At 37.2% G+C, this 26,254-nt stretch overlaps 1 protein-coding gene across 1 annotated transcript in view; it reads right to left on the reverse strand.

Moving 5' to 3' along the window:
• The window catches only part of LOC134663591 (dedicator of cytokinesis protein 9), a 91,820-nt gene extending 68,440 nt beyond the window's left edge, over nt 1-23,380 (reverse strand). The window contains exons 1-10 of the mRNA XM_063519997.1: nt 23,151-23,380; nt 22,506-22,625; nt 20,474-20,646; nt 16,303-16,600; nt 15,609-15,780; nt 12,216-12,423; nt 10,139-10,442; nt 9,524-9,741; nt 8,037-8,227; nt 7,152-7,396 (exon numbers count right to left, since the gene is read on the reverse strand). Coding sequence (XP_063376067.1) covers nt 7,152-7,396; nt 8,037-8,227; nt 9,524-9,741; nt 10,139-10,442; nt 12,216-12,423; nt 15,609-15,780; nt 16,303-16,600; nt 20,474-20,646; nt 22,506-22,625; nt 23,151-23,198 — 1,977 coding nt within the window. The 5' untranslated portion in view covers nt 23,199-23,380. The remainder of the gene's footprint in view (nt 1-7,151; nt 7,397-8,036; nt 8,228-9,523; nt 9,742-10,138; nt 10,443-12,215; nt 12,424-15,608; nt 15,781-16,302; nt 16,601-20,473; nt 20,647-22,505; nt 22,626-23,150) is intronic.
• Between the last annotated feature and the right edge of the window lie 2,874 nt (nt 23,381-26,254).

Genomic DNA, 26,254 nt, shown 5'->3' on the forward strand with positions numbered 1-26,254 from the left:
CACGTCAGTAATGAACGCCTAGTTACATACGGAGTACCACAAGGAAGTGTTTTGGGGCCGACCCTTTTCTTGGTGTATATAAATCAGCTGTGTGACATGCAGGTTGAAGCAGAAAATATATTTACATATGCCGATGACACTGCCATCGTTTTCTCGGGAAATACATGGGAAGAGGTTCGACAACACGCAGAAAGGGGACTAGCTAAAATTGCAAGATGGCTACACAACAACCTACTCACCTTAAACACAGCTAAGACTAATTATATCACCTTTTCAAATTATAATCGTACACAGCCAGATACTCAATTCTCGATCAGGATTCACACCTGCGAAAATCCTACACAAACCACTTGCTCCTGCCCAATCATAACTAAAGTAGAAAGTACAAAATACCTAGGTGATATGGTTGATCAGCGTTTGACTTGGCATGCGCACACTGAAAGTATTATGGCAAGAACCCGTAAACTTATCTGGACCTTTAAAAACCTTAGACATGTAGCCACTAAAACACTCCTGAGTCAAATTTATGTATCACTTGTGCAATCAGTACTCACCTATTGCATTACTGTTTGGGGCGGTGCTACCAAAACTAAGTTCCTAGAGCTTGAAAGGGCTCAAAGAGCTCTCCTAAAAGTTATGTTGTTTAAACCCTACACATTCCCAACTAGCGACCTTTATACTACCTGTGACCAATTGTCAGTACGAAAACTCTATGTACTTCAGCTCATACTAAAAACTCATAAAAATACCGAGTATAAGCCTCAACCACAAACCTCACGCAGGAAGAATAGTAATGTTTTAATCGTTCCGACAGTAAAAACTGCATTTGCTAGGAGGCAACAAACTACACAATCTGCCTACCTATATAACTTCATAAATAAATATATAGATATTTATTCTTCATCCCATTTCGAGTGTAAAAATAAAGTATTAAAATGGTTAAAATGTAAAACTTATAATGACATAGAGAATATAATATCTAAAAGTTAATCTAAAAGTTAATCTAATCATATCAAATCAATCACTCATACATACACTTATACACACACACACACACACACACACACATACACACACACACACACATACACACACACACACACTCGCCCGAGTGCGCGTGCACATACTCATTCTCATATTAATTAATAATTTAATTATATCAAATTGTTTTATCATTATTGTTACCTACCTATTTCGTACACTAGTCGCTGGACTACTGTTCAGAAAATAAACTGGTATTGCTTGTATAAAATTTTCTTCTAACATTAGTTTTTAGTCTAATATTTATATTGCATGATATTGTAATTTTAAGTTTAATGTTAAATTGTAATAGTAATTGTAAATTTCTACCCTAACCGAACTAATGTAATAGCATTAAAAGAAACTGTAAATTACCTATAGTGGAAGAGCGGTATTCTCTTAATACAAGTATTTACAATACTTAAAAAGAGATACTAGCCCATTACCTAAACATTGTATGCTACCAAATAAATATTGTTTATTATTGTTTATTGTTTATAAAATTATAGATTCTAATTTAGAAGTAGCTACAGAATTTGAAAAAATTTTCACCGAGGTACCAGTATCTACAACTAAGGATTTAAATTCATCACCCTCATCTGCTGTTACATTATTAAAAGATAACGCTCCAGAGTGTCGTGGAGACCTTCATTTTGAACATGTTTGTACCTCAGATGTAATAAAGGCGTTTAAATCCATTAATGTCAAAAAAACTAGTGACCTCTGGGGAGTCTCTGTCCATGCTGTCAAATCCTTAGTAGAAATTGTAGCGCCTGACTTGGTAGTTATATTTAACAACAGTGTTGATTGCGGCGAGTTTCCTGATCTAATGAAACATAGTAAAGTAATTCCTTTATTTAAATCTGGTAGCAGCTCTGACCCCACTAACTTTAGACCGATATCTGCGCTACCAACATTTAGCAAGATTTTTGAAAAATTAGTTCTTTCTCAATTAGTACGACATTTTAACGTTAATAATTTGATGCATAATAAGCAGTTTGGTTTTACACGGGGTCGCTCAACAACCGATGCTGGTGTTGAGCTAATTAAGCATATTTTCGATGCCTGGGAGGAGTCACGAGATGCTTTAGGTGTCTTCTGTGATTTATCTAAGGCCTTCGACTGTGTTTGTCATGAAACATTAATCAGGAAACTTCATTATTACGGCGTTAGAGGATCGGCACTGAATTTACTTAAGTCCTACTTAAATGGTAGAATACAAAGGGTCGATGTGAATGGACAGCGATCACCTGGGTCATTGGTCTCTATGGGTGTACCACAGGGGTCAATATTGGGGCCTTTCCTGTTCCTTATCTACATAAATGACTTGCCATTCCTTGTTAAGACCCACCATGATATAGTATTGTTTGCAGACGACACCTCACTTATTTTCAAAGTCAAACGACAGCAACAAGCTTACAATGATGTAAACAATGCTATTTCAAAAGTAGTAAATTGGTTCAATGTTAATAATTTAATGTTAAATGAGAAAAAAACTACATGTATTAAGTTTGTCACTACACCGTGTCCAATAAGTTCGAATACAAACTTTTAGCACTTGCTGTATAGACATACGGATCGCTGGCTATAAAATTCTTATTTTAATTTAAAAAGTATATTGACATAAACATAGTACTATAATTTCATGAGTCACGTATTTTTAGTTTGGCTTGAATACACGATGAAGTACGTTCGTGAAGAAATTATTAGAAAATTCCTTAAAGGCGACAGGCCATGTGCTATATTCAAGGCGTTACAACCGCATGGAATTAAACGGAATCTGGTTTATACTACTATACAAAGGTATAAAGAGATCTCTTCTACAGAGGACAGGAAAAGATCCGGTCGGCCCCGCTCAGCTAGAACTGAAAAAGTGGTAAAGGCTATAAGAGAGCGAATTCGGCGGAAAAAACACCGATCTATTAGAAAATTAGCTGCTGATCTGAAAATTTCCAGGGGATCTGTACATAATATATTGAAAAAAGATCTAGGATGTCATGCTTATAAAAAACGAAAAGTACATGGCATTTCAGATGCAACCAAGAAAAAGAGAGTAGAAAGATGTAGCACCATACTTTCTTGGCACGCAGGTGACGAATTTGTTTTCTCAGACGAGAAACTCTTTGTGTTAGAGCAGCCTCATAACGCCCAGAACGACCGGTTGTGGGCAGCACGGATAGAAGACATTCCAGAGTATGAAAAGAATGTGCCTAGGTTCCAGAGCTCACCATCAGTGATGGTTTGGGGTGCTCTTTGTAAGAGGGGCAAACTGCCTCTAGTTTTTATTGATAAAGGCGTCAAAATCAATGCGGCATACTATAAATCGGAGGTTTTGGAGAAAAATGTTGCCCCAAATATAAAAAATATGTTTGGAGACGATTATTATGTTTTCCAACAAGACGGAGCTCCGTCGCATACGGCAAACGCTGTTCAAGCTTGGTGCAAGGCTAATTTGACCGATTTTTTGCCGAAAACTGAATGGCCACCAAGTTCTCCAGATTTAAACGTACTAGATTATTTCGTATGGTCATACATGCTCTCGAAACTAAATAATTATAAAGTCGCAAACCTGAGCCATTTTAAAAAGGTTATCATGCAAATATGGGACGATATGCCGATGGATGCGGTGCGTGCCGCTTGTGACTCTTTTGAGAAACGTTTGAAACTTGTAAAAAAAGTTAAAGGTGGAGTTATTCCAAAACATTTGTTGTAAATATTGTATATAAATGTGGCTTTCATTTAATATAATTTTCATAACATAAACTACGCGTAAATTTATTTTATTAAGGATCATAACTGTATTCGAACTTATTGGACACGGTGTAGTAGTAACGTAAGGCATGTGCAAGCAAGTGTCATTGTGAAGGATGAGGAATTGGAATTAGTTGATAGTACAGTTTTTCTTGGTATAACTTTAGATTCTAAACTCCAGTGGGGTCCCCATATTGCTACTCTTTCGAATAGACTGAGCTCTGCAGCTTTTGCAGTGAGCAAAATCCGTCAGTTAACTGATGTGAAAACAGCTCGATTAGTATATTTTAGTTACTTTCATAGCATTATGGCATATGGTATTTTACTGTGGGGCGGTGCTTCAGAGATAAATACCATTTTTGTTCTGCAGAAGAGGGCTATTCGAGCAATATACAAAATGAACCATAGAGACTCACTTAGAGATAAATTTAAGGAAATTGACATAATGACAGTGCACTGTCAATACATTTATGAGAATATTCTGTATGTACATAAAAATATTGTAAATTTTAGGAAAAATTGTGAAATCCATAATATTAATACTAGAAATAAACATAAGTTCGCAGTGCCCTTCACTCGGCTCCATAAAATTAAAAAATCATTCATGGGTAATTGTGTAAGATTTTATAATAAACTTCCAAACCATATTACTGAATTATCTATTAATAAATTTAAGAATTATGTAAAGCGTAAACTTATTTCCAAAGCTTATTATACCACACAGGACTACATGAATGATAATACAACGTGGGATTAATTGTTATTCGAAATGATTATTTATTTATTAGGTATATTTGATTATTGATGAGGAAATTGATATTCCGATGTAATACTATCTACTTGTTTGTTACTTATGCTTTTTTTGACATTTAGATTTTATTCTAGAATTTCTAGACTAGTATTTTTTTATACAATTTTTTTTTTAATGTCGACGATCCTTTTGTGAAATTCTTAGTGTTAAATTTGACATGTATAATAATCCAATTTTATTATGGAATAATATTAACATCAATAAATTGCTCTGATAATTAGATTCAGATTAATTACGATTCATAAGAGCTTGTTGCTAGGCCTACATGAATAAAGTATATTTTGATTTGATTTGATTGATTTAAAAAGAAAAAAATAATAAATAATAAAACATCTGGATACAGTTTTATTGTAATTTGTAACACTAGCGACCCGCTCCGGGTTTAACAAATTATACACCTAAACCTTCGTCAAGAATAACTCTATTGATAGGTGAAAACCGCATGAAAATCCGTTCAGGCGTTTTTGAGTTTATCGCGAACATACAAACAAACAGGCGCGGCGGGTCTTTGTTTTATAAAATGTAGTGATAACTTCTGTTTCATTACTCCCGTTCTGTTTTACTGCTAATTTCACCAGCTCCAAATTAAAAGTATCGTTCGTTTTAAAGCAACTTGGATGCCTTCCTTAACAACTAGTCGAATGAAGCAGCACATTAGTCGTGGAGTAGTAGTAAAAAGGCAAGTGAGTTGTAATGAAGATAACTGAAGTTAAAACATCTTATAAAAACTTAAAAAAAAAAAAAAAAAAAACGACTTCAAAAAGGATGAAATAAAATATTATCCTTTTTAAGTCTATGCGTTACTAACTGATATGTTTAAAGTCGGTGCCAAGCCAACTTTTGAAGCATACCATGATTTTGGTGCGATTCGATAAGGATGTACGTTAGATTGCCTTACACGACGACAATGAACGTACTTTCTGTAGGTCCAGTCGACGTTAAAAATATGTTTACACTTTTCGTCTTATTACAAAGGAGTAAGGTGCAAAAGTGTAAACATATATTTGACGTCGACTGTACTTAAGAACACACCTCAGAACACACGATCAAACCTTCTTGGCACAGTCCGTACCATGTTTGTCGGCACGCAAGCGTGGGATTGGGACTGAAGTTATTTCCCGTCCCTTATTCAGAGGACTACATTTCAAAATATAAAACAATTCAAGGAATTTACTTTCTTGCCAAATTTCACCTAAAGCGGTTCAGTTGTTTAGCCATGAAAAGGCGACAAAGAGGCAGACAGAATTACTTACACATTTATAATAGTTATAGTACAGTTCTAATGGAATTTATAGTCATAAAGCTGATTATTTTTGACGGGTATTGTTACTACTTGGCTTGGCACCGACTTCAAACATATCAGTTAGTAACGCATAGACTTAAAAAGGATAATATTTTATTTCATCCTTTTTGAAGTCGGTTTTCTTTTTTTTTTAAAGTTTTTATATTTCCATTTTTAGTTTTAACGCATTGTTAAGAGCGCGACGCATGAATGAAAAACAACATCATGATTAACACTAAATTCGTGTACCTACTTTAATAAATATGTAATCAGGAATTTTTTCGGGCCTGTCTGGGAAATTATAATTCCTGTCACTTCACTAAATCCATCCTCCGCCCCGCCACTGACCCAATCCCTCAACCCCCCCCCCCCCGATCACTCTACCTCTCAGCGCATCAACCCCTGATTCATGTACCAGTCGGCCCTGAACCAGCAGCCCATCAACCACCATTACCCGACCCCTTAATCCCAGACCCCTTAACTCCTAACCCTAACCCCCGATCAGAAGCCTTACCAGCTTACCAAGAGTTTGACATTGATTTATTCGCTAGCGTGTGTGTACTTACTTTCTTTGCATCTCGCTCGTACTGGCATATTAGTGCGAGCGAGATGCATAAAAAGTAAGTTACGAAGACGTTAGCGTTACTATATGTCAATGTCAAACTCGTGGTAAGGCTACACTTGCACTACATCAAATTGGCGGTGTTCGGAAGCAAATGCTCGAGTTACTTTAGAAAACACCGAAATCACTTTAAACGTACCTTTAAAAACTGAGGAGTTCCCTCAATTCCTCATGGATTCCATCATCAGACCAGAACCAAAAATAATACGGAAACACCTCGGAGGCAACTCCTTCCAAACAAAAAAAGAATTACTCAAATCGGATCACAGGTGCCGGAGTAATCGCTGAACATACTACATTTAAAAAATCATCATCATTATCATCAAAACAATCATCATCATCAGGTCTACTTCATCAAAATGGTGGTTTTCGGAAGAAAATGCTCGAGTTGCTTAAGAAAACACCCAAATCGCCATGCATGTGCCTTTAAAAATTGAGGATTTCCCTCAATTCCTCATAGATCCCATCATCAGAACAGAACCAAATTAAAATGGGACCAACTCGGAGGTAGCTCCTTTCAAACAAAAAAAGAATTACTCAAATCGGATTACGGGTCTCGGAGTAATCGGTGAACGTACATAGAAAAAAAAATAGCCACAACCGAATACAGAACCTCCTCCTTCTATGAAATGGAAGTCGGTTAAAAATCAGATAATGCCACCAACCTGTAAGGGCTTATTATCGCCCGTATCACACTCCCTCAACTCAATAGAACACGCGATATTCCTCGCTCGTGCGAACATTTTCTGCGACTCAAAGTTCAGCGACAGAGGCCTGACGTACAAGTGGTGTATGAAGGCTGCATACGGCTGTTCTGGTTCTATGTTGAGTGTGGCTAATTCCAAGGTAAGTGGCGAGGTAGGTGGCAGTGGAAATGGCTTGAGTGCCGCGTATGATGTTGTCATACAGTCTGAAAAGAATAAAGCAATGATTATGTTTTCACCACACCAGCTCGGAAAGGCTTACTTTCCGAAAGCAAAACTTTTCAATAATTGATAGCAAAGTTGCATTTTATTCACATGTGTGGCAAAGTAATCAATTGCAAATTTTGAGTTGTATTCTTATGTTTGCTGGTAGAATTCCATGTTAGAATTGATCACTTGATGATATGGTTAAGTTAGGTTTGACTCTTTTAATGATATTGATAATCGCTAACCGAACATTTAATGAAATGATTGTCACATGAAATGAACACTTCTAAAATCTGGCCACGACAGCAAACTTTATCGCATTACCACTAAGTTTGTATTAATCTTAATATTAGGTAGCCTGTTTTAAACTTCGAATTTAATTTTAATTCTATTAGGGTATAAAATAAAATGTATAGAAACACGCCCTATCATATGGCACCCTCGTCATAACTTATGCTTAAATCAGAAATTTTATTTAATGAATATCATTTTGGTGTCCTTTAATTGTATTTTCTGTTGGTAATTGTATATCTTTTCACCAAATAATCATTTATTATTCATACAATACAATTTTCAACTTCATTTGTTTTTGAGATGCCCTATTCGGCTTAGGAGGGCAGCATACTAGTATTTACTTACTTGGTATTTGTTCGTTGCTATGTGAAATGTTGATATTGAGCCAACCCGGTATTGTACTCAACTTTGCCAACTTTTCCGGCTTCCGGAAATCTGACAGGATTTTTAGCAAATCATCGTCGGCCATTTTGTTCGGCTCTTGGCGGTAAATGGCGGGAAATTCGGGAGTTGTATCCAAATCGTTGCTGTATAACCTGAAAATAAAAAAAATTAAGCAAACTCATGGAATGTTTATCGTCTAATACCATAGACCTAGTATTACATAGAAGAGCTATACGCGTGCCTCCGTGAGGGACAAGACATACGCAATGCGACAATATTAAAAACACGTTTTAACATTCCTGACAACATACCAAAAACAATCTACGTAATTCGGTCGGGTTATTTGTTGCCCACCATAAACCAGACTAAATTTTTGGTGGGGAACAAACAAAAAATGAGACTGTGACAAGGACAAGCAATAATACCGCTTTCTCTGCTACTCCTACTGAAATTTCCATAAGTGCATCTCGTTCGGTCGTTTGGCCGCTCCCCCGTGTCATCTGTATGTATAATACCATTTCGTTGTTTCTTTAAACTTTTTAGTTAAATTTAGTAAAATAGTGATACATTCAGATGTAAACCTTGTACAGTCAACTGTAAAAATATGGGTGCACAAATCATCTCAAAAATATGTCCCATAACTCTTATGTCAGTGAATTAAGAACTATGGGACATATTTTTGAGTAGTTTGTTTACACCCATATTTTTACAGTTCACTGTACTAGCTCACTAGTCTAAATTTTATACTTTTCTGTGAGGTATCCACTAGTAACATAAATCATCCTCATTTAAGCATTAGCACATAGGCAGTGGTGCGAAACTCCTGACTTCGGCCAAACTCGGCTCCGCTCGGCTCAGCATTGCTCCGAGCAATTATTAGGGTTGCCACCACTTGACTTCCTTTGGCGTGCACGACCACAGATAAGATAATCACTTGAATCAACCCTAAATAGCCGAAAGGGATAGCATGATTCGACCCTGAACCGCTGCCAAACCTCGGTTTTGTAGGAAGTTTCCTTGCTGTACGGTAGTACTATTATTTATTCTGTGACATAGGTATGTGGTATGTGTGGACCATTTTATGAAAGCTCTTTTATGTAACAAGTAATCTAAAAGAAAAAGGTAAAAGGTTTCGCTAGTTACACAGCTTTCACTCACAGCTAGTAAATGGGCCTTGTTTAACTTAAGTTAGATAAACTTTAAGGCCCACTTGCATCATCCCTCTAACCCAGGGTTAAGCGGTTAAACCGTTAACCCAGTGTCAAATTAATACCAACGAAACGAACACAACGAACGAACGAACAAAACGATTAACGGTTAACGAATAAAAACCTATTCTATTCTATTCTAAATTGTACTGGTAACCACATATGGTAACTCCAGGTTTAACGGGTTAACCCCGGGTTAGTGGAATGGTGCAAGCGGCGTTAATAATGCCATATCCTTACTTAAATAACGGCTTCGCAGTCCATGCAAACGGCATCCTATAGGTGCCAACACGGTGGGCGTATGACTGCACGGTTTTGTGGACTTTGAGTCCCAGGCGAGGGTCCTTGGTGGCTTTCAGGTAGGGCTCCAGAACTTGACTGACATGACCTTGCAGAATTTTGTCAATTTTCACTACCAGGAACAGGTCTGGGTGAGGATTGTTTATTGACAATAGGACCTGAAAAAAAAAACATATTTTTTTATTAAAGAAGTTTATTGGGTAGCGCAAATGGGCCGGTGTTCGAAAGTTTTTTTTTCTCAACTTAAATCTGCAATCGGCTGTTCTAGCCATAATCAGATGGTTTGTTTGTTTCTCGTTCGAGAAAATTGCGGTAAAATAGTTAAATTTTTTCGAAATCTAACAGGAATTACATTAGGCCTATCTTCCATACAAAATCTTCTCAGCTAATGACAGCTGAAATAGATGGCGCTGCATGACCCCGTACTTTTACTAGGTTGTCTTCCCATAAACCGTATGGCGTCGTACAGCGGCGTCTACTTCATCTGACAAGATTTGTGACTGCAATACTTAGTCTTGGAATGCCCTTGCCTATGATAGAAACTGAACTAATTACCTGTCTCTTTGACTTAAACCAATCCTCAGGGATCAATTTAACATCTAACTTGACGTCGTAGCTAAAGTTCTCGACCAGCGAGTTGGTGTCTTCGACGTCCTTGACTAGATCCTTCACCGCCGCGTGGTTCAGGTCAAAATGGAAGTTCTCCGTTAACTTCTTGCCGCTCCTTGCGTCGTATAGAGCGAGGTAAGTGAAGTAAGGTTCTACTTGGCATAAGAGCTCTTTATCGCCATCTATTGGCGCTTGTAATCTAAATTTTAAGCTTTCGCATTTGAGCAGTATTTTTTGGCCGAAGTGTTCTCTGAAAAAAGAAACATATGTTACTACTGTAGACATTGTAGTGTGTATGCATATTGAAAGAATATAAATTTCTCTAGTTATTTCTTATGATGCCTCTTAAACGTCCTCTGTAGATCCATTTGTAGGTTGAGAAATGGTAGTCAGTCATCCAAATACGTTGAAAAAAACATACATTTTGTTTGAGAATTTATGAAATTACAAGTAGGAAGCTATAGGGACTGTACGCGTTGGAGGGTCTGCCATCTTGTGGCCTGAATCGGAAACATATGTGCACATGTACATTGCCAAAGCAAGTGCTACCATCTACCGTCCTCGTCGGTACGTTGGGATCCCTTTGTTTCCCATAAACTTATTGTTTCGAATTTCGATAGTCAGAAATTGATATCCATATAATTCATGGACATAAACATCAATAGTCATAATTTTTGTTAAGTATAACGTTTCATAGTTCTAATGTTAAACATCTATAATATTAAACGCTATAATCACAAAAGTTATAAAATTGTTGAGTATAACATTCAAAGGTATATCAATAATTATTCAGAATATTTTATCGGACTAATGGTCGTTAATCATATCGTTTTAATGTCATCTCTTTGTTTCCCATAAACTTACTGTTTCGAATTTCGATAGTCAGAAAATGATATCCTCTTATATTCTAATATTTAGGAGCTATAATATTAAACATTATGACTTTCAATAATTATGTCAAACAAAGGACCATTTTTAATGACATCCTTCATATAAAGAAAAATGAAATCTGTTTCCTCAGGTAGGTTCGTTAGTTACCTTGTGTCCCTCAGAGCGGAAATAGGAGCCCCGCGAAGCGGGGCTCCGTCGACTCATTGGCGGGACGAAATGGCTTAATAAGGTACATGAAAAATAAGAAATGGCGGGAAATCAGTAAACCAAACAATAAAAAATCTGTTTCCTCAGGTAGGTTCGATAGTTACCTTGTGTCCCTCAGAGCGGAACTAGGAGCCCCGCGAAGCGGGGCTCCGTCGACTCGTTCGCGGGACGAAATGGCTTAATAAACTACATGAAAAATAAGAAATAAAAAAGGGAAATCAGTAAGCCAAGGTAGAGAAGCATGCAATTTGTTTTGTTTGATTTTATAACTATTGACAATATGACTAGTAAAAATTATGATGGAAAACGTTCGATGAACGAGATGAACGAAAACAAAATCGTAACTTAAAATTTAGGGAATGCAATAGAGCCCCTACTTACCATTATAACCTGCGATAAAAGACCTTACAACGATTATTATAAGCAAGTTTATTGCCTTCAACATTATGTAATGTTATACCTTCTGGACTTTTAATATTATGAGTAACAAATTTTATGACTAACAATAATAATGACCTGCAAAAATCGGAACTGCAATTTATATTGTTAAAATTTATGACTATTGACAATATGATTAATAAAAATTATGATGGAAAACGTTATGGACTGAATAAATCGGAACAAAAAAATTATGGGAACCAATAGAGACCCCGGTACGTTTCCTGGTGCATAGTAGGTTCTGCCATCTTGTAGGCTACATCGTAAGCACAATCGACACATTTACGCGTCCCGCCAAAAATCTGACAGCTCCAATGCTGCCCCCTATAGTTCATGCACGGGGCCTATCTTAAACAAAAATATTCAGCTGTCTATAAAGTGGTGCATTATACGACAGCTGGTGATCAAGTACTTTGATCAGCGCCTGATATTTTTTAGCTGTTCTTGGAATTTGAATAAAGTTAACAAAAGTAAAAAAAAATCTTACTTGAACGGTTCCAGCTGTGGTTCAGGCGAGGGCGTCCGCTTATACGGCATTCTGAATATGTTAGCGCGACACTCGTTGCGCGCCGCCGCTATGGACATGTCCGTCTCTCTGGAGTACCGCATCAGGAGCGGGTTCATGCTGTGCTCGAGGCCTTTCAGTGTTCCGTAGGTTGGAGGTGGCGGTTCTGCTGTCAGTGACACATCTGCGTCTGTAAACACAGTTGATATTCGTAGGTCTTCCATAAAACACTGCATTTGCTCAGTTTAGGAAGGTTCTTTATGTTGCAAATGAGTAAGGGCCTTTTCGAATAATGCCTACATATTTATCTCGTTTTTTTTTAGTTATTTTCAGTACGTATTTTATAGTTTAGGTGGTTGGGGAAAGATGACTGTGTAAATAAGGGCAGATTTAGATGGCGCACAAACTCGTATGCGACTTTAGTTACATTGAGGTTACATCCTATTCATACTACTACATTACTATCCTATTTTTATTTTTATTGACAGAACAAGATAAAAGTTTTTTTCAAAGTAGTCACGAATTGTTCTCTGTAGTCACTATTTTCAATTCGTAGAATACCGACAGTTCCTTTTTAAATAATTTTGAGACTGAGGAATGTTATAAATTAGGTAAATAAACATTATAGGACAACTTTACACCAAATTGAACCCCATAGCCAAGTTACTCAATAAGCGTTCTTTTAGACTCCGCGCGAACTCGCATGCGATTTTAGTTACATTGCGGGCCATTGAGGTTACAACAATGCAATCGACCAATCAAATACCGCAATGTAATGAAACTCGCATGCGAGTTCTCACACCGTCTAAATGAGGCTTGAAAAGTATGATAAGCGGGTTAATCAGGAGGAAACTTATTCCTCATTGGTAATACTGGAAGTAATTAGCAAACTTAGACTTGGCCACGAGGAAAAAGCGGAAAAACTTGACAATAACATGTAAATTCCTCTAGAGCACGAGGCAAATATTACAGCTTCAGCGTTAATTTTTTTAGGGTTCCGTACCCAAAGGGTAAACGGGACCCTATTACTAAGACTTCGCTGTCCGTCCGTCCGTCCGTCTGTCTGTCACCAGGCTGTATCTCACGAACCGTGATAGCTAGACAGTTGAAATTTTCACAGATGATGTATTTCTGTTGCCGCTATAACAACAAATACTAAAAACAGAATAAAATAAAGATTTAAGTGGGGCTCCCATACAGCAAACGTGATTTTTGACCAAAGTTAAGCAACGTCGGGCATGGTCAGTACTTTGGATGGGTGACCGTTTTCTTTTTGCATTTTTTTCCGTTTTTTTTTGCTTTATGGTACGGAACCCTTCGTGCGCGAGTCCGACTCGCACTTGCCCGGTTTTTTTAACTACACAATATAATAAATACAATACTAAAGAATAGGTATTCATGGGTCTATAATAAACAATAGGTATTCATGGGTATGGATGGCCAAGTGCAAAGAGAAATACTCATTACGCATATGGGGCACGTAGTATTGTTATGTTATGACAATTTAAATGTAATAGAATTACCCATCACTGCTTGCAGATTGTAGATAATCTATATCCCCTGCAAGCAGTGTTGAACTGATATTTTATACTATATATTATTATCGTATTATATTAGTTATTATGGACTAAGCATTTTGTACTTTCGTATACATATTTGCCTCTCTATGGCGTATCCGAAAATGCAAGAGAGAAATTTCGATTGCGGACGGACCCGAGTCACAGAATAAATAATAGTACTAGGTACAGAAGACTTACTCTCTAACAAAACGCGTCTGTTACGATCAGCACATATATGGCCGCTAGGTGGCGACAGCGCCACGCGCGGCTTATGGCTTTCTCCAAAATTGGGGCGGAACGGATGTACTTTTAGCTACCTGTAGCAAAGCGACGAAATCGCGAAGTGAGCCACGCCTGCCCGAGTAATCCGAGTATTTATTTAATTATAAAACCTTATTATTATGTTGGAAAATTCGTCGAAATTATTTTAACATTTATAAAGCACCCGATTTGATTAGCGCAGCTACGGGCTTATTGTTCATTTGTGTATTATCGGCGTCCTTCGGGAAACTAATGTATTACGCGATAAGAACACTAAACAGAGTAGCCGTTTTAGATGCTTTTAAGTGTATTCATTTAGTAAAGTTTATTTATGGGAATGATGTTGGTTTTGTTGGTAATTCGTCACTACTTTTAAAAAATTTCGTATCTCGCACTGCTACTCAAAGTTAAAACGCAGTAACTCTGTATGCATCTTCTTCTTCCTGGCGTTATCCCGGCATTTTGCCACGGCTCTTGGGAGCCTGGGGTCCGCTTGACAACTAATGCCATGATTTGGCGTAGGCACTAGTTTTAGTAGCACTAGTAACTCTGTATGCATATCATACATAATTACCGCATTTTATTTTTATTGACAGAACAAGATAAAAGTTTTATTCAAAGTAGTCACGAATTGTTCTCTGTAGTCACTATTTTCAATTCGTAGAATACCGACAGTTCCTTTTTAAATAATTTTGAGACTGAGGAATGTTATAAATTAGGTAAATAAACATTATAGGACAACTTTACACCAAATTGAACCCCATAGCCAAGTTACTCAATAAGCGTTCTTTTAGACTCCGCGCGAACTCGCATGCGATTTTAGTTACATTGCGGGCTATTGAGGTTACAACAATGCAATCGACCAATTAAATAGCGCAATGTAATGAAACTCGCATGCGAGTTCTCGCACCGTCTAAATTAGCTCTAAGGCCGTGCACCGTGCTCTGTACCGTACTAGCGTGTTAACCCTTTGAACGCCACGCCTATCGTGTGTTGTCACAATGCACGAAGGTTGATATTGGACTGTAGCCGCGTGCGTCAGTTGACGTCTATGGAGGTCAAAGTGTTAATACCGTAGCGAATTTACAGCTGATTGTACCTCTTACAGCAGTAATCATACTTAAGGTGCGTCTACGCTAGATGGACCGAGCGGAGCCGTTCTCGGCTTCGTCGTTCGCGGCGTCAAGTGTGGACGTACAACGAACACGTCCACGAGCGCACTGCGAGCGCGAAGCAAATCCCTGTGTTCGTCAAAAAACCGACAACTGGCGGAACGAAACGCTCGCAGCGCGCTCGTTTGTGGCTTGTAAGTCGGTCCACATTAGACGAATTGTGTTCGACTCGCCTAGCCTAGACGCACCTTTTGTGTTCGTCAAAAAACCGACAACTGGCGGAACGCAGCCGAGCACGAACGAAACGCTCGCAGCGCGCTCGTTCGTGGCTTGTAAGTCGGTCCACATTAGACGAATTGTGTTCGGCTCGTACTCGGCTCGCCTAGCGTAGACGCACCTAGTTTATCCTGTATAAAACGGTATGTGTAGTTTATACAAAATACCTTTATCTAGTGCCTCATCCTGGTTGATTTCTGGGCAATCCTGGTTCTTCTTCAAAGCCGCATTAAATGCGGTTATCCACTCATTCATTTCCTCCTCATTATCAGCCGAGAACGTGTAACCTTTTCCTCCGGACATACGTAGCTCGAAACAGTGACGACCACGCTTTGGGTTCTGGAAATAGAAAAAATTTCGTAATACAAATCTTTACTTTAGATAAGGTCGATTACAAAGAATTATTTGTATCTATGACACTAATTACATGGCGCCGAATAACATACATACATTAATGCACGTTAATGTATCTTTCTAACGAGTTTTTTTGCGACCGTACGACCTTTGCGACTACTTTTACGACTAGTACACTTAGCCTTGTGTTACCGTATTCTTTCAACTATTAAAAAAAAAACCTGCGAGGCACACGTGAGACGTGCAAGGACGTATCATTGACCAAGAAACCAGTAGACACCAGTAAGCGTTCTGTATGCATATGCCAAGAAATTCTAGAAGTGAACACTTTCCTAACACCTCAAACAAGACTTACCCCCTTGTTCATAAACGCGCTACAAACCTCGATTAGCTAATAATCGTTTGTCTTTATCTGTCATTTTGACTTATTCATTTGTAAGAAAGGGGTAAAACATAATTTAACTAAATCAGGCCCATAAAGTTTTATGAATAACCTAAGTAACTTACTTTGACAACGTCGGAGCAAAAATCCATGACGATAGTGAGCTTCGCATCCGTTTTCTTTTCATCTTTATACACCTCGAGAATGTATGCACCATCAGCTTCTCTGACCATTGAGCAATAGCGTTTTTTGAATGATTTTGAAGCAAGATTGCTGAATATTCTGTCTGAGCCGATTTCGGGTCCCTTGAGCAGATAGCCTTCTTTGGTGCCAATGTCCACTTTGGCTGGTTGAGCTTCATTGTCGCTTTCTGTTTCAGCGTCTATGTCGTATATTTCTTCTATTAATTTGTTATCTATTGGTCTGAAAGACGAAACAGGAGCTGAGTTATATATATTTTAGGTAAATATACCCGTCTCGCTAACGGAAGCGGCTCTTAAAACTAGTGCGATAAGGTTGAGGCGAAAAAACCTGCGTAAAAATCTCGAAAATCGAGGTTTCGTACTCGACTGTTTCCTCCTCCAAAACTTAACCAATCGTAACCAAATTTGGAAATCTAAATGATTGTGAAATAATCTGTGTCCGAGCGTTGAATGAGGCGTAGTAACGCCTCTCATTACGGCGTAGTCAATGAGGCCATTTTGGCCATTTTTTAAGGGCTCTAGCGCCTTAAAAAAACAAAAATATCAAAAAAAGCAAAACGGTCCGACACAGATATTGACAATATTAATCTGCGTTGAAAAAATCATTGCTCTAGCATCAAAACTCACGGAGGAAACAGTCGAGTACGTTTTTATGGAGAAATGACCACTCCTGTTGACTCTTAATTGTTGCATTAACAAGGTCAAGTGAATGAGTACAGCAAGATACGAGGGTTTTTTCTAACATTATATTTGTAATAGCAGGTAATTTGCGCCGTATGGACATTTTTCATTAAAATGATTGTTCTTCAAATTTCTTACATTCTTAGAAATGTTGATGACCGCATTCCTGAGAATGTTTAAAGTTTATTAAACCTCGACAAGCTGATTTTAACACATTATCATTAATTAAAAAAGGAACTTAATCGCGTCTCTTTTTATTGCCCCCGACGTTTCGAGCGTAATTTTGCGGTCGTGGTTCCATACTTGTGTGAATTTCGTGAAAATTAAAAAAAATGCATAATGCTGAAAACGTAACTATACCTACCTACTTTTTACATGTTGATTGTAGTTAAAAATGTATTCAGGATTTTAGGTCAGGGTTGGACACTGAACAGAGGGCCTACCGCCAACATCGTTAAATCGAATTTTGCCTCTTCTCTCTTGCATGTTCGAGTTATAACGATTTTCTATTGTTCTATGTCGGCGGTTGGCCCTCAGTACCTATATGGATCTGTTGGTCAAACTAACATGCTATTGCTAAATTGTTATTTTACCGGAAAGACGAATCTCTTTTAGTATACATGCCATTTCTGAATTAAAAAAACTGTGACGTTAACCTGCGGTCAAATAACGTAGCTCGCTGCGGTCAAGTAACGTGAATAAAAAACATTTATGTGCCTGAGAATGGATTAGCAGCGTTCAAGATTTACGAACGAAACTTTGTAAATTATCTAAGTACTATTTATTTATTTTTCTTCTTAGGCTAGGTCATTTATAACATGAATATAAAAGTAAAATACAAAAACACATAAAAAACAACAAAAAATAAGTATAAACACATTATAAAAAACCTAACCTAGGGTGCCGCCAGCAGCGGGGCAGGGCCCAAGCTGCCGGTGGTCAGGGCCATTTATTATTATTATTTGGAGCCTTACGTGTCCCACTGCTGGGCAAAGGCCTCCCCCAATTTCTCCACAGATCTCTTTCCGATCCTATGTCTGGCCACTCCTTCAAAAAGGAGTCTTAAGTTCATCCCGCCATCGCCGGCGTAATCGCATCTAAGTACTATTCTAATAATGTTCTAATTTTGAACTTGAAACTATTTAGGAACAAAAACTTGTTTATTGTACTTTTTTCATGCAATTAATGGGAAATGAGTCACAGATCAGATATACAGCCGACCTTGACAAGTATACTAGAGTTAGAACAGTTGCCTGCTCTCATGACCATGAAATGTTATGTTAATTGTGGTGCTAATGAGCTCTTCTGTTGTGGTTTCATTCAATCATAGCTAATTATTCGATACTTGCCGTGTTAAGCTTGTAATACTCCTACATTACTGTGGATTTATAACAATTATACTGTGTACAGTCGACATCAGATATATCGGAGCGGCCAAGGTGTTCACAATATCTGAACACGCGCTCTAACGCCTTGACAATAGAGGCGTGTTTAGATATTTGTGAGCACCTTGACCGCTCCGATATATCTGATGGCGACTGTACAGTGGCGGATTTGCCCTAAGGCCAATAAGTAGGCCCGGGCCTAGGACGGCAAATTGTGACAAGAAATTCGATGATGATAACAAGAAATACTTAACTCAAAATGGTAATATGATAGGTGCTCAGAATGGGGCCGCTACAGGGCCTGGGGCCTAGGGCGGCAAAAACTGCAAATCCGCCACTGTATGTGTATCAATCCAGCTCCATTGAAAACAATTTGCTTTCCAACTGCATATTGTTTTGAATCATAATACCATTTAACATGATTACAAACTGTCATTATATTACAATAACATATAATATTGTTACACATTCAATTGTGTTTCTGTTTTATTTTGTTTTCTTCTGAGGTGTGTAATAAAGTGTCACAGACAAAACATCCTCCAGACTAAGCATAGTAGCGCTACCCCGTCTGCCACGCATACGGTAATTTTACTCCATGTTCGAGTCGAAAGTGTCTTTGTGTGACGTCCGTGTCTTTGAACGGACCAATCACGGCACGGGACTTCGCTCACCTCGTCCCGCTCACCCCCGCATTTTAAGCATCATCGGTTGCATGAAATAATTGCTCTAAACTCGGTCTAGAGGATTCCTAGTCTATGTAAAGAGTATTTGTATTTGAATTGTTATTAATAATAAAATTATGTTACACAGTTTATCCATACAATATTGAATTAGTGAATATAATATTGACACCACAAATTTCAGATACCTATTAGGTACTTTATAAGTTATCCCTATGGTACTCATATGGGCTCTCCAAACCCCGGCCCACGAAGCGTTAAAATCCGGCCCGCCGACAGCGTTCTGATCCGGCCCGCGGGAGCCAGGCTTGGAGACCCCTGGTATAGTAGATAAGGTTTGTTTGGTTGCAAGTGAAAAAAATATAATTTCAGCCCATATACGTCCGATTGCTGGGCACAGACCTCCTCTCATGGGCGAGAGGGTTTGGGCTATAGTGCGGATTGGGGACTTCACATACACATTCATTGAATTTCTTCACAGATGTATGCAGGTTTCCTCGCAATGTGGTAAATATTAAATGATATTTCGTACATAAGTTCCGAAAAACTCATTGGTACGAGCCAGAGGGGCTACCGAGAAAACCGAAATTCGCAAATTGCGGGGATCTTTCTCTTTTACTCCAACGAAGGCGTAACAAGAGTGACAGAGAAAGATGCCCGCAATTTGCGAACTTTTATTATCGCGGTTATAGCCCTGGATTTGAACCCGCGACCTCCGGATTGAAAGTCGGATGTCGTATCCACTCGGCCACCACCGCTTCGAAGTAATGATAAAAAGCTTTGTCAGGTAGGTACAAACTACAAAGGCTACAAAATGCAAAGCAGCAACATAGTCAAAGTGCAAAAAATAAATGTCACACAATGTAATTTTGTAAAGAGTTCCATTGAACCAATTTTGCTATAGTGTACAGAAAATGCTGTTAAGGGATCATCCATTAATTACGTCACAAAATTTTCTAGGTTTTTGACCCCTCCCCCCTTCCTTGTCACACTTGGTCACATTTTGCAAATCCCTCCCCACCTGGTGTGACGTCACATTTTAGGCAATTTTGTTTTCAACGAAATCGACAATACTAACTCGGCATTATTTTTTTAATAAAAAAATATTTTTGGTAAAAGAAATATTAGTAATTTTATAACACAAAACCAATTAGGAACGAAAATTACCTACTTCCAAAACCTCATTATTTAAATGTACAGCGAATAAAAAAATATAAATAAATTTTCGGTTACTGATGTGGTTAAAATGAAGTCACAATGTTTGTGACTCCCCCCTCCCCCATGTCACAACATGTCACATCACGTGTGACGTAAGTAATGGATGACCCCTAAGTTAGTAGTACTTACCTGGGTAAATTGAGATATGTGCCCGAATAACTATTGTACTTGAAGTGTATAAGATTCCAACTGGAAGCATAGCTGAGCAAGGCCTGACGAGTAAGCAGAGGGCAAGTGGAGGCAGTCCTCACGTCAGGCACCGCTGTTGTAACTGTTCGCCAGCGGCGTGGGAGGACCACACTCTGTGGATTATAAAGGCTGGCTTAACTTACTATTGGATGTAATAATAACAATATTATTGCTTAGTACCACTAATTCTGTCTAATACAGTGGTGGGCAATTTCCCTCATGAGGAAAACTCATGAGGACTTGAAAGAAGTCCAGAAGTTCTCAAGGTTTACAGCAAAAATACATTTTTATCGTATTGCTGCATATTGCTGAATACATTTTTATCATATCATATTCATATACACATTTTTTTGAAGATCCAGCTGCGGGCCGGACAAAACCACAATAGGTGTACCGCAACATTACATGTAACATGTTTAGGCACTGGCTTTCAGTACATTGAAACGGAAACAAAAAATAGTAACAATTAACTATTTAACTTGTTTTACTTTGCTTTTAGTTTATTTTACTTTTAAGTTTTTATATTTAGTTTGATATGGGTGTACTATTTACTAGAGATGCAACGGATAGTTGTTTGGCCGGATACCGGATATCCGGCCTAGACACTGGCCGAATATCCGGTATCCGGCCGCCGGATATTCGGCCGGCGGAACTATACCAACATTTCGGTTTTTCAGGTGCGCATTCTGCAGGTTTGACCTGTTTCCTAGTAAATGTTCGCGCGGACTCATTTCTAGGTTCGAAATGAGTGCGCGTGCAAGTCAGTGGAATGATTAAATTGTTTTAAAATAATAAACAAGTACGATTATGACCGTGACTGTTTCTTAAATCCAATTTGTTTACTCCGAAATCAAGCAATGCTACTATCCGGTATCCGGCCGGATAGAAGGTCACTATCCGGTATCCGGCCGGATAGTAAAATAGTGGCCGGATAGGCCGGATACCGGATAGTAACCGGATATCCGGTGCATCTCTACTATTTACTGTACATGATGCCTGAAAATAAAACTTTAATTATTTATTTATTTAATTTTTTTAAAACCCTTTCGTGGTCGGATCTGCCCTGCGGGTCGTAGGTACTTTGCCCACCACTGGTCTAATATAAGTTCTAGTCCAGATAAAATGTTTAATTGGTGAGGAAATGAGACCTCCATAGAGAACTGTATGAGAAAGGATCGTTAGAATACATTTTATAAATCTCGGGAGCATGTGTGAATTGCAAAGGATAGCATGAAAAGCCCACAAAGTGTTAATGTCAAGATTAAGTTTTCATTGTATGGTTGACTGTGTGAGTTATATGGTTGAGAGATTACTACCTTTTTCTTTCTTTGTGCTACAAAGTCTAACCCCCTTATTCATAAATGTTTACTAAAGTTGACAAGCCAATAATAATTGTTTGTCCCTTTCCGATGTATAGGTATGATGGAAAGGGACGAACAATTATTATCGGCTTGTCAACTTTAGTAAATGTTTATGAATAAGGGGGTGAATAAATATATGCTACAAGATAACACATATTCGAACACAAAAGAGTGTTGCAGTGGGCAAACTTCTCTTTTGGTAAATGTGTAATTTGAGTTTTTGAGTTAGGTCATTAGGTGCTAGACTTTCAATGCCCATTGCTTAGAAGGATAACGCTAACACATAAACACATAATTAAAGTTGAGAGAGTTGTCATAGGTGGCGATCACAATAGATCAGGGATGGTCACAGTGATACATAGGCTTTGGAGCCTTATATTATAGCCCCTAACACGAAGAAGAACCCATATACGTTTTATCGGAAATATAGTATTTTAGCGTACTATATATTATTCCAAAAGTATATAGTACAGATAGCCAACATATAGTACAGTACTATATTATATAGTATGGTTGTCAACCCTAGTCCCCAGGCTCCCATGAGCCGTGGCAAAATGCCGGGACAATGCGAGGAAGATGATGATAAGTATAGGTTCATGTTGCATACTTACAGAAACATCATCAGATGGGTATAAAAGAATGTCTCTAAGAGGGTCATTCAGAAGCAGAGTCTTGTTTTCTTGAATATAGCTCTCAAAGTCCAATGCTGTGCATTTCTTGGCTATGATGTTCTGAAACAATTCATAAAACGTGTTCCATTATTTATTTTTTAATAAAAATAATATCACACAAAGATTTGTTTTGATATAGAGAAAAATTGTGTACCTACTTTGCTTGTTATGATATCCAACACGGAAATGCTTAACCAAAAACACTAAACAGGTTTCTCTAATCCTATTTACAATATTCTATAATTAAATATTATGTAAAATACTTTTCATATTTTAATATGTATTTAGAACAAATAAGATTTCTTATTCATAATTCTTATTGGGAACACAAATTTGCTAGTATATGAATAAGTGTACGTAACACAAACGTGTTTGTTTATTAAATATAAACAATAGATTTTTACTGTTCTAACAAAACCCGGCACTACTTTCACCGACAGAACACACCCTACATCATGGGAAGATTGAGAACACAATTATATAACATTATGTATAAAACTAATCTTTCTTATGCATAATATATAAATCGAACTTTCTAAACGTTAAATAATTCAGAGTTAAGTCATTAAATTAAACAATATTTACCTCGTACTCTGCGCCGCTACTCTTCCCCTTAGAGTTTATTGGAGGCATTGTATTTATTTTAAAATGCGATACCTAATATTAATTAACTATGCATTTTCTACACAAATAAGCAGTATAAACGTATTCATTGTGAATAATAAGCCGATTGAAAACACTCAAATAAGCAGAAAAATGACCCAAGAAAAACAACGACCGCCTCTCCTCGGAAATGGAGGAATAGCACAGATAGGATAATATTTTGGCATTGACAGTTGTTTGCCTTACCACAGACAATTAACAATTAAATGGTGCGTCCACACCATCTAATGAACGGCCAAACGAGGCTGGATCGCACTCACGCACTGATACTTGCAAATATAGTCTGGAGGATGAATTAGTCAGTAGAGAAAGGGGAAAATTTTGTAATAAATATTGGTGCAAATTTTTGATCTCCATTCATGAGTAGCAATTGCCATTTTCTAATAAACTTACTTTTTGGTTGCCACAACATGCGCAAGTCGTATATTTTCTAGATCATTTTGGTGATCATGCTAGCCCTTTTACATATTGCACTAGTAGATTGGCAGCACTGGCTAGCTGTCACTGTCAAAGTTTATAAACTGTGTCTACGATTTTTTGTTTTGTTTTGAACACAATTACATACGTTTCATAATATTATTAAGTGAATTTATACTGTTCGGCAAATAGTTGTAAATAATGAAGTTGAAAGAGGTAGTCCTCAGCCGAGGTTAGTGTGTTTAATATTTCGTTTACTTTTCCAAGTTTGCAGGGTTCCGTTGCTTTTCTGCATGTATATTAGACACAAATACGAATTTAGTTAATCAAGTGTAGTGAAATAAAACTACCTCTCTCCTCCTAAACCTTATTTTTCTTAGTTGGCTTTTAAACATTTCTATTTCGTCAGTACATATCAGTAGATATTTCCGATGCTAAATAAAACGCCAAAAGGTTATTGCTTGAAGTGTATAACTTTTGTAAGGTACATATAATACATAATATGCATTTTATAATTCTTGCAAAGGGTTAATAATGATGTAGATATTTACATGATCAAGTAAAAATATTCTGAAACATTTGATAAGTTTATATGCTGCTTGGAAACTTGAGACTTTGTTGATGTTAGGCAATATGTAGGTAATGTAGGTACATGTTATCATGAATGAACTAAAAATAAAGGGTATATGGTTTACAGTCTACTATGATCATTATCAAAATTGCAATAGTGTTTGACAAAAATAAAACAAAAGATATTCATATTTTTAAAATATGTATGCTTTTATAAAAATATTATGTACAATGCATGTTTATTCCATTCTCAAATAGGCTAGGTATGCTCAAAATTTAATATTGATGTAAGTAAGGTTAACCTGCCTTACTTAGGTGGTGGCAACCTCTGATGTTGGCCACAACCAGACTAGGAATCCTCTAGACTGGGTTTAGAGCAATTATTTCATGCAACCGATGATGCCAAAATTGCAGGGGGGTGTTCAAAGACACGGACATCACACAAAGACACTTTTGACTCGAACATGGAGTAAAATTACTGTATGCGTGGCAGAGGGGGTAGCGCGACTATACTCAGTCTGCAGGATATTTTGTCTGTGGCCACAACCCACCACAAAAACTTTGGTAACTAAATGCCCAATTTTATGGGGATATTGGATGGCCAGTGTTAGAGCAGATTACTCAACTATCTATGGGAGTAGATACGTAATTTTACTACACAAATTTATTTCATTTCATGCAATAGTAATAGAAAACACCTCTTTTATCAAACAAAAAAGGTGCAAATAATTGTTAGGGTTTTTGTTTACCCTTAAAAATTGGAAAATTCTACTTATTTGTACTCTACTTTACATGGGTACAATTAATTGGATTTATAAACTAGCATAAAAATGTATATGATATTATACATCATGGTGCAATAGGGATTAGACTTGATTAGAGTATAGAACATATCTATATTAAGTGAATCTGTCACATGTATGTAGTGGCAAGTGTATTTATTTATAATAATGGTTTGGCTGAGTACATCAATTCCAGGAGATTAACCCATGTATTATTTCTTTCTGTTGATGATGATGATGATGATGTTATTTTTCGATATACAATATTAAAGTGACAATTTCAAATACATATAAGCCAAGAATCTGACATTAAAATTGCTTAGCTTTTCATCAGTAATAAAATTTATCTAAATATCAGGCCATGGGTCATGGGTATTTAGTCACATCACTTATATTACACATGCCTCACTTTACATAATACCTAATGAAAAATTTTGAATTATGTATTTGTATTCTCCACAGTCCCCACAGAGGACATTATAAAACGGTACAAATACTTACAGATGTAAGTGCATAATTAGTTTAGTGCATAATTGTTTTCCACCGTATTTCTCGGAAACGTTCGTATTTGGCATGCTAGTTCAATCATCGTCAGTACTTTTTGTACCGAAGTTGACTTAAATAGCAAGATACGTTCGTAAGTTTCCGTGAAAATAAAATGGAAAATAATTTCGAACTAAGTACATCTGTAGTTATGTAGAAAGAGTTTACTAAGAAAATTACAACACCTACGAACATCTAAAAATTTACGTTTGATTTTATTATTTATATTAATAATTAATAAATTTTTGAACATTATGTTAATGGTATCTGTTTTAATAGTTATTACTTATGTACAAATTGCATGAACACTAATAAATTAGAGACCTTATACTTTATTTTAAGTGTAAGAATAATTCTGATACCTATCTAACGATTTGGTCAATAATAGTGTAAATAAACAACATAAATTTCTTACATTATTACAGTATAGGTACATTACACCTACCCATTTTAATTCATATGTTGGGATTTAAAATGACTATGTACTGCCATTTATACAGGGCGTCCCACAGCTATGCCACATGGAGGGAAAGTACCCTGAATATTGTAGATGGAGCATTTTACTGAAAGAAGACTTCATTTTAATTTAAAAAACAATTTAAACTGCATTCATAGATTTTTAAATAATGACATGGTTGAACCGGGAATCGAACCCGCTACACGAAAAAAAAAACATCCTGTAGCTTTTTCATCCCGATCGAAAGGCTTCATCAT

The sequence above is a fragment of the Cydia fagiglandana genome, chromosome 4 (assembly GCF_963556715.1).
Source record: "Cydia fagiglandana chromosome 4, ilCydFagi1.1, whole genome shotgun sequence".
Taxonomy (NCBI): Eukaryota; Metazoa; Arthropoda; class Insecta; order Lepidoptera; family Tortricidae; genus Cydia; species Cydia fagiglandana.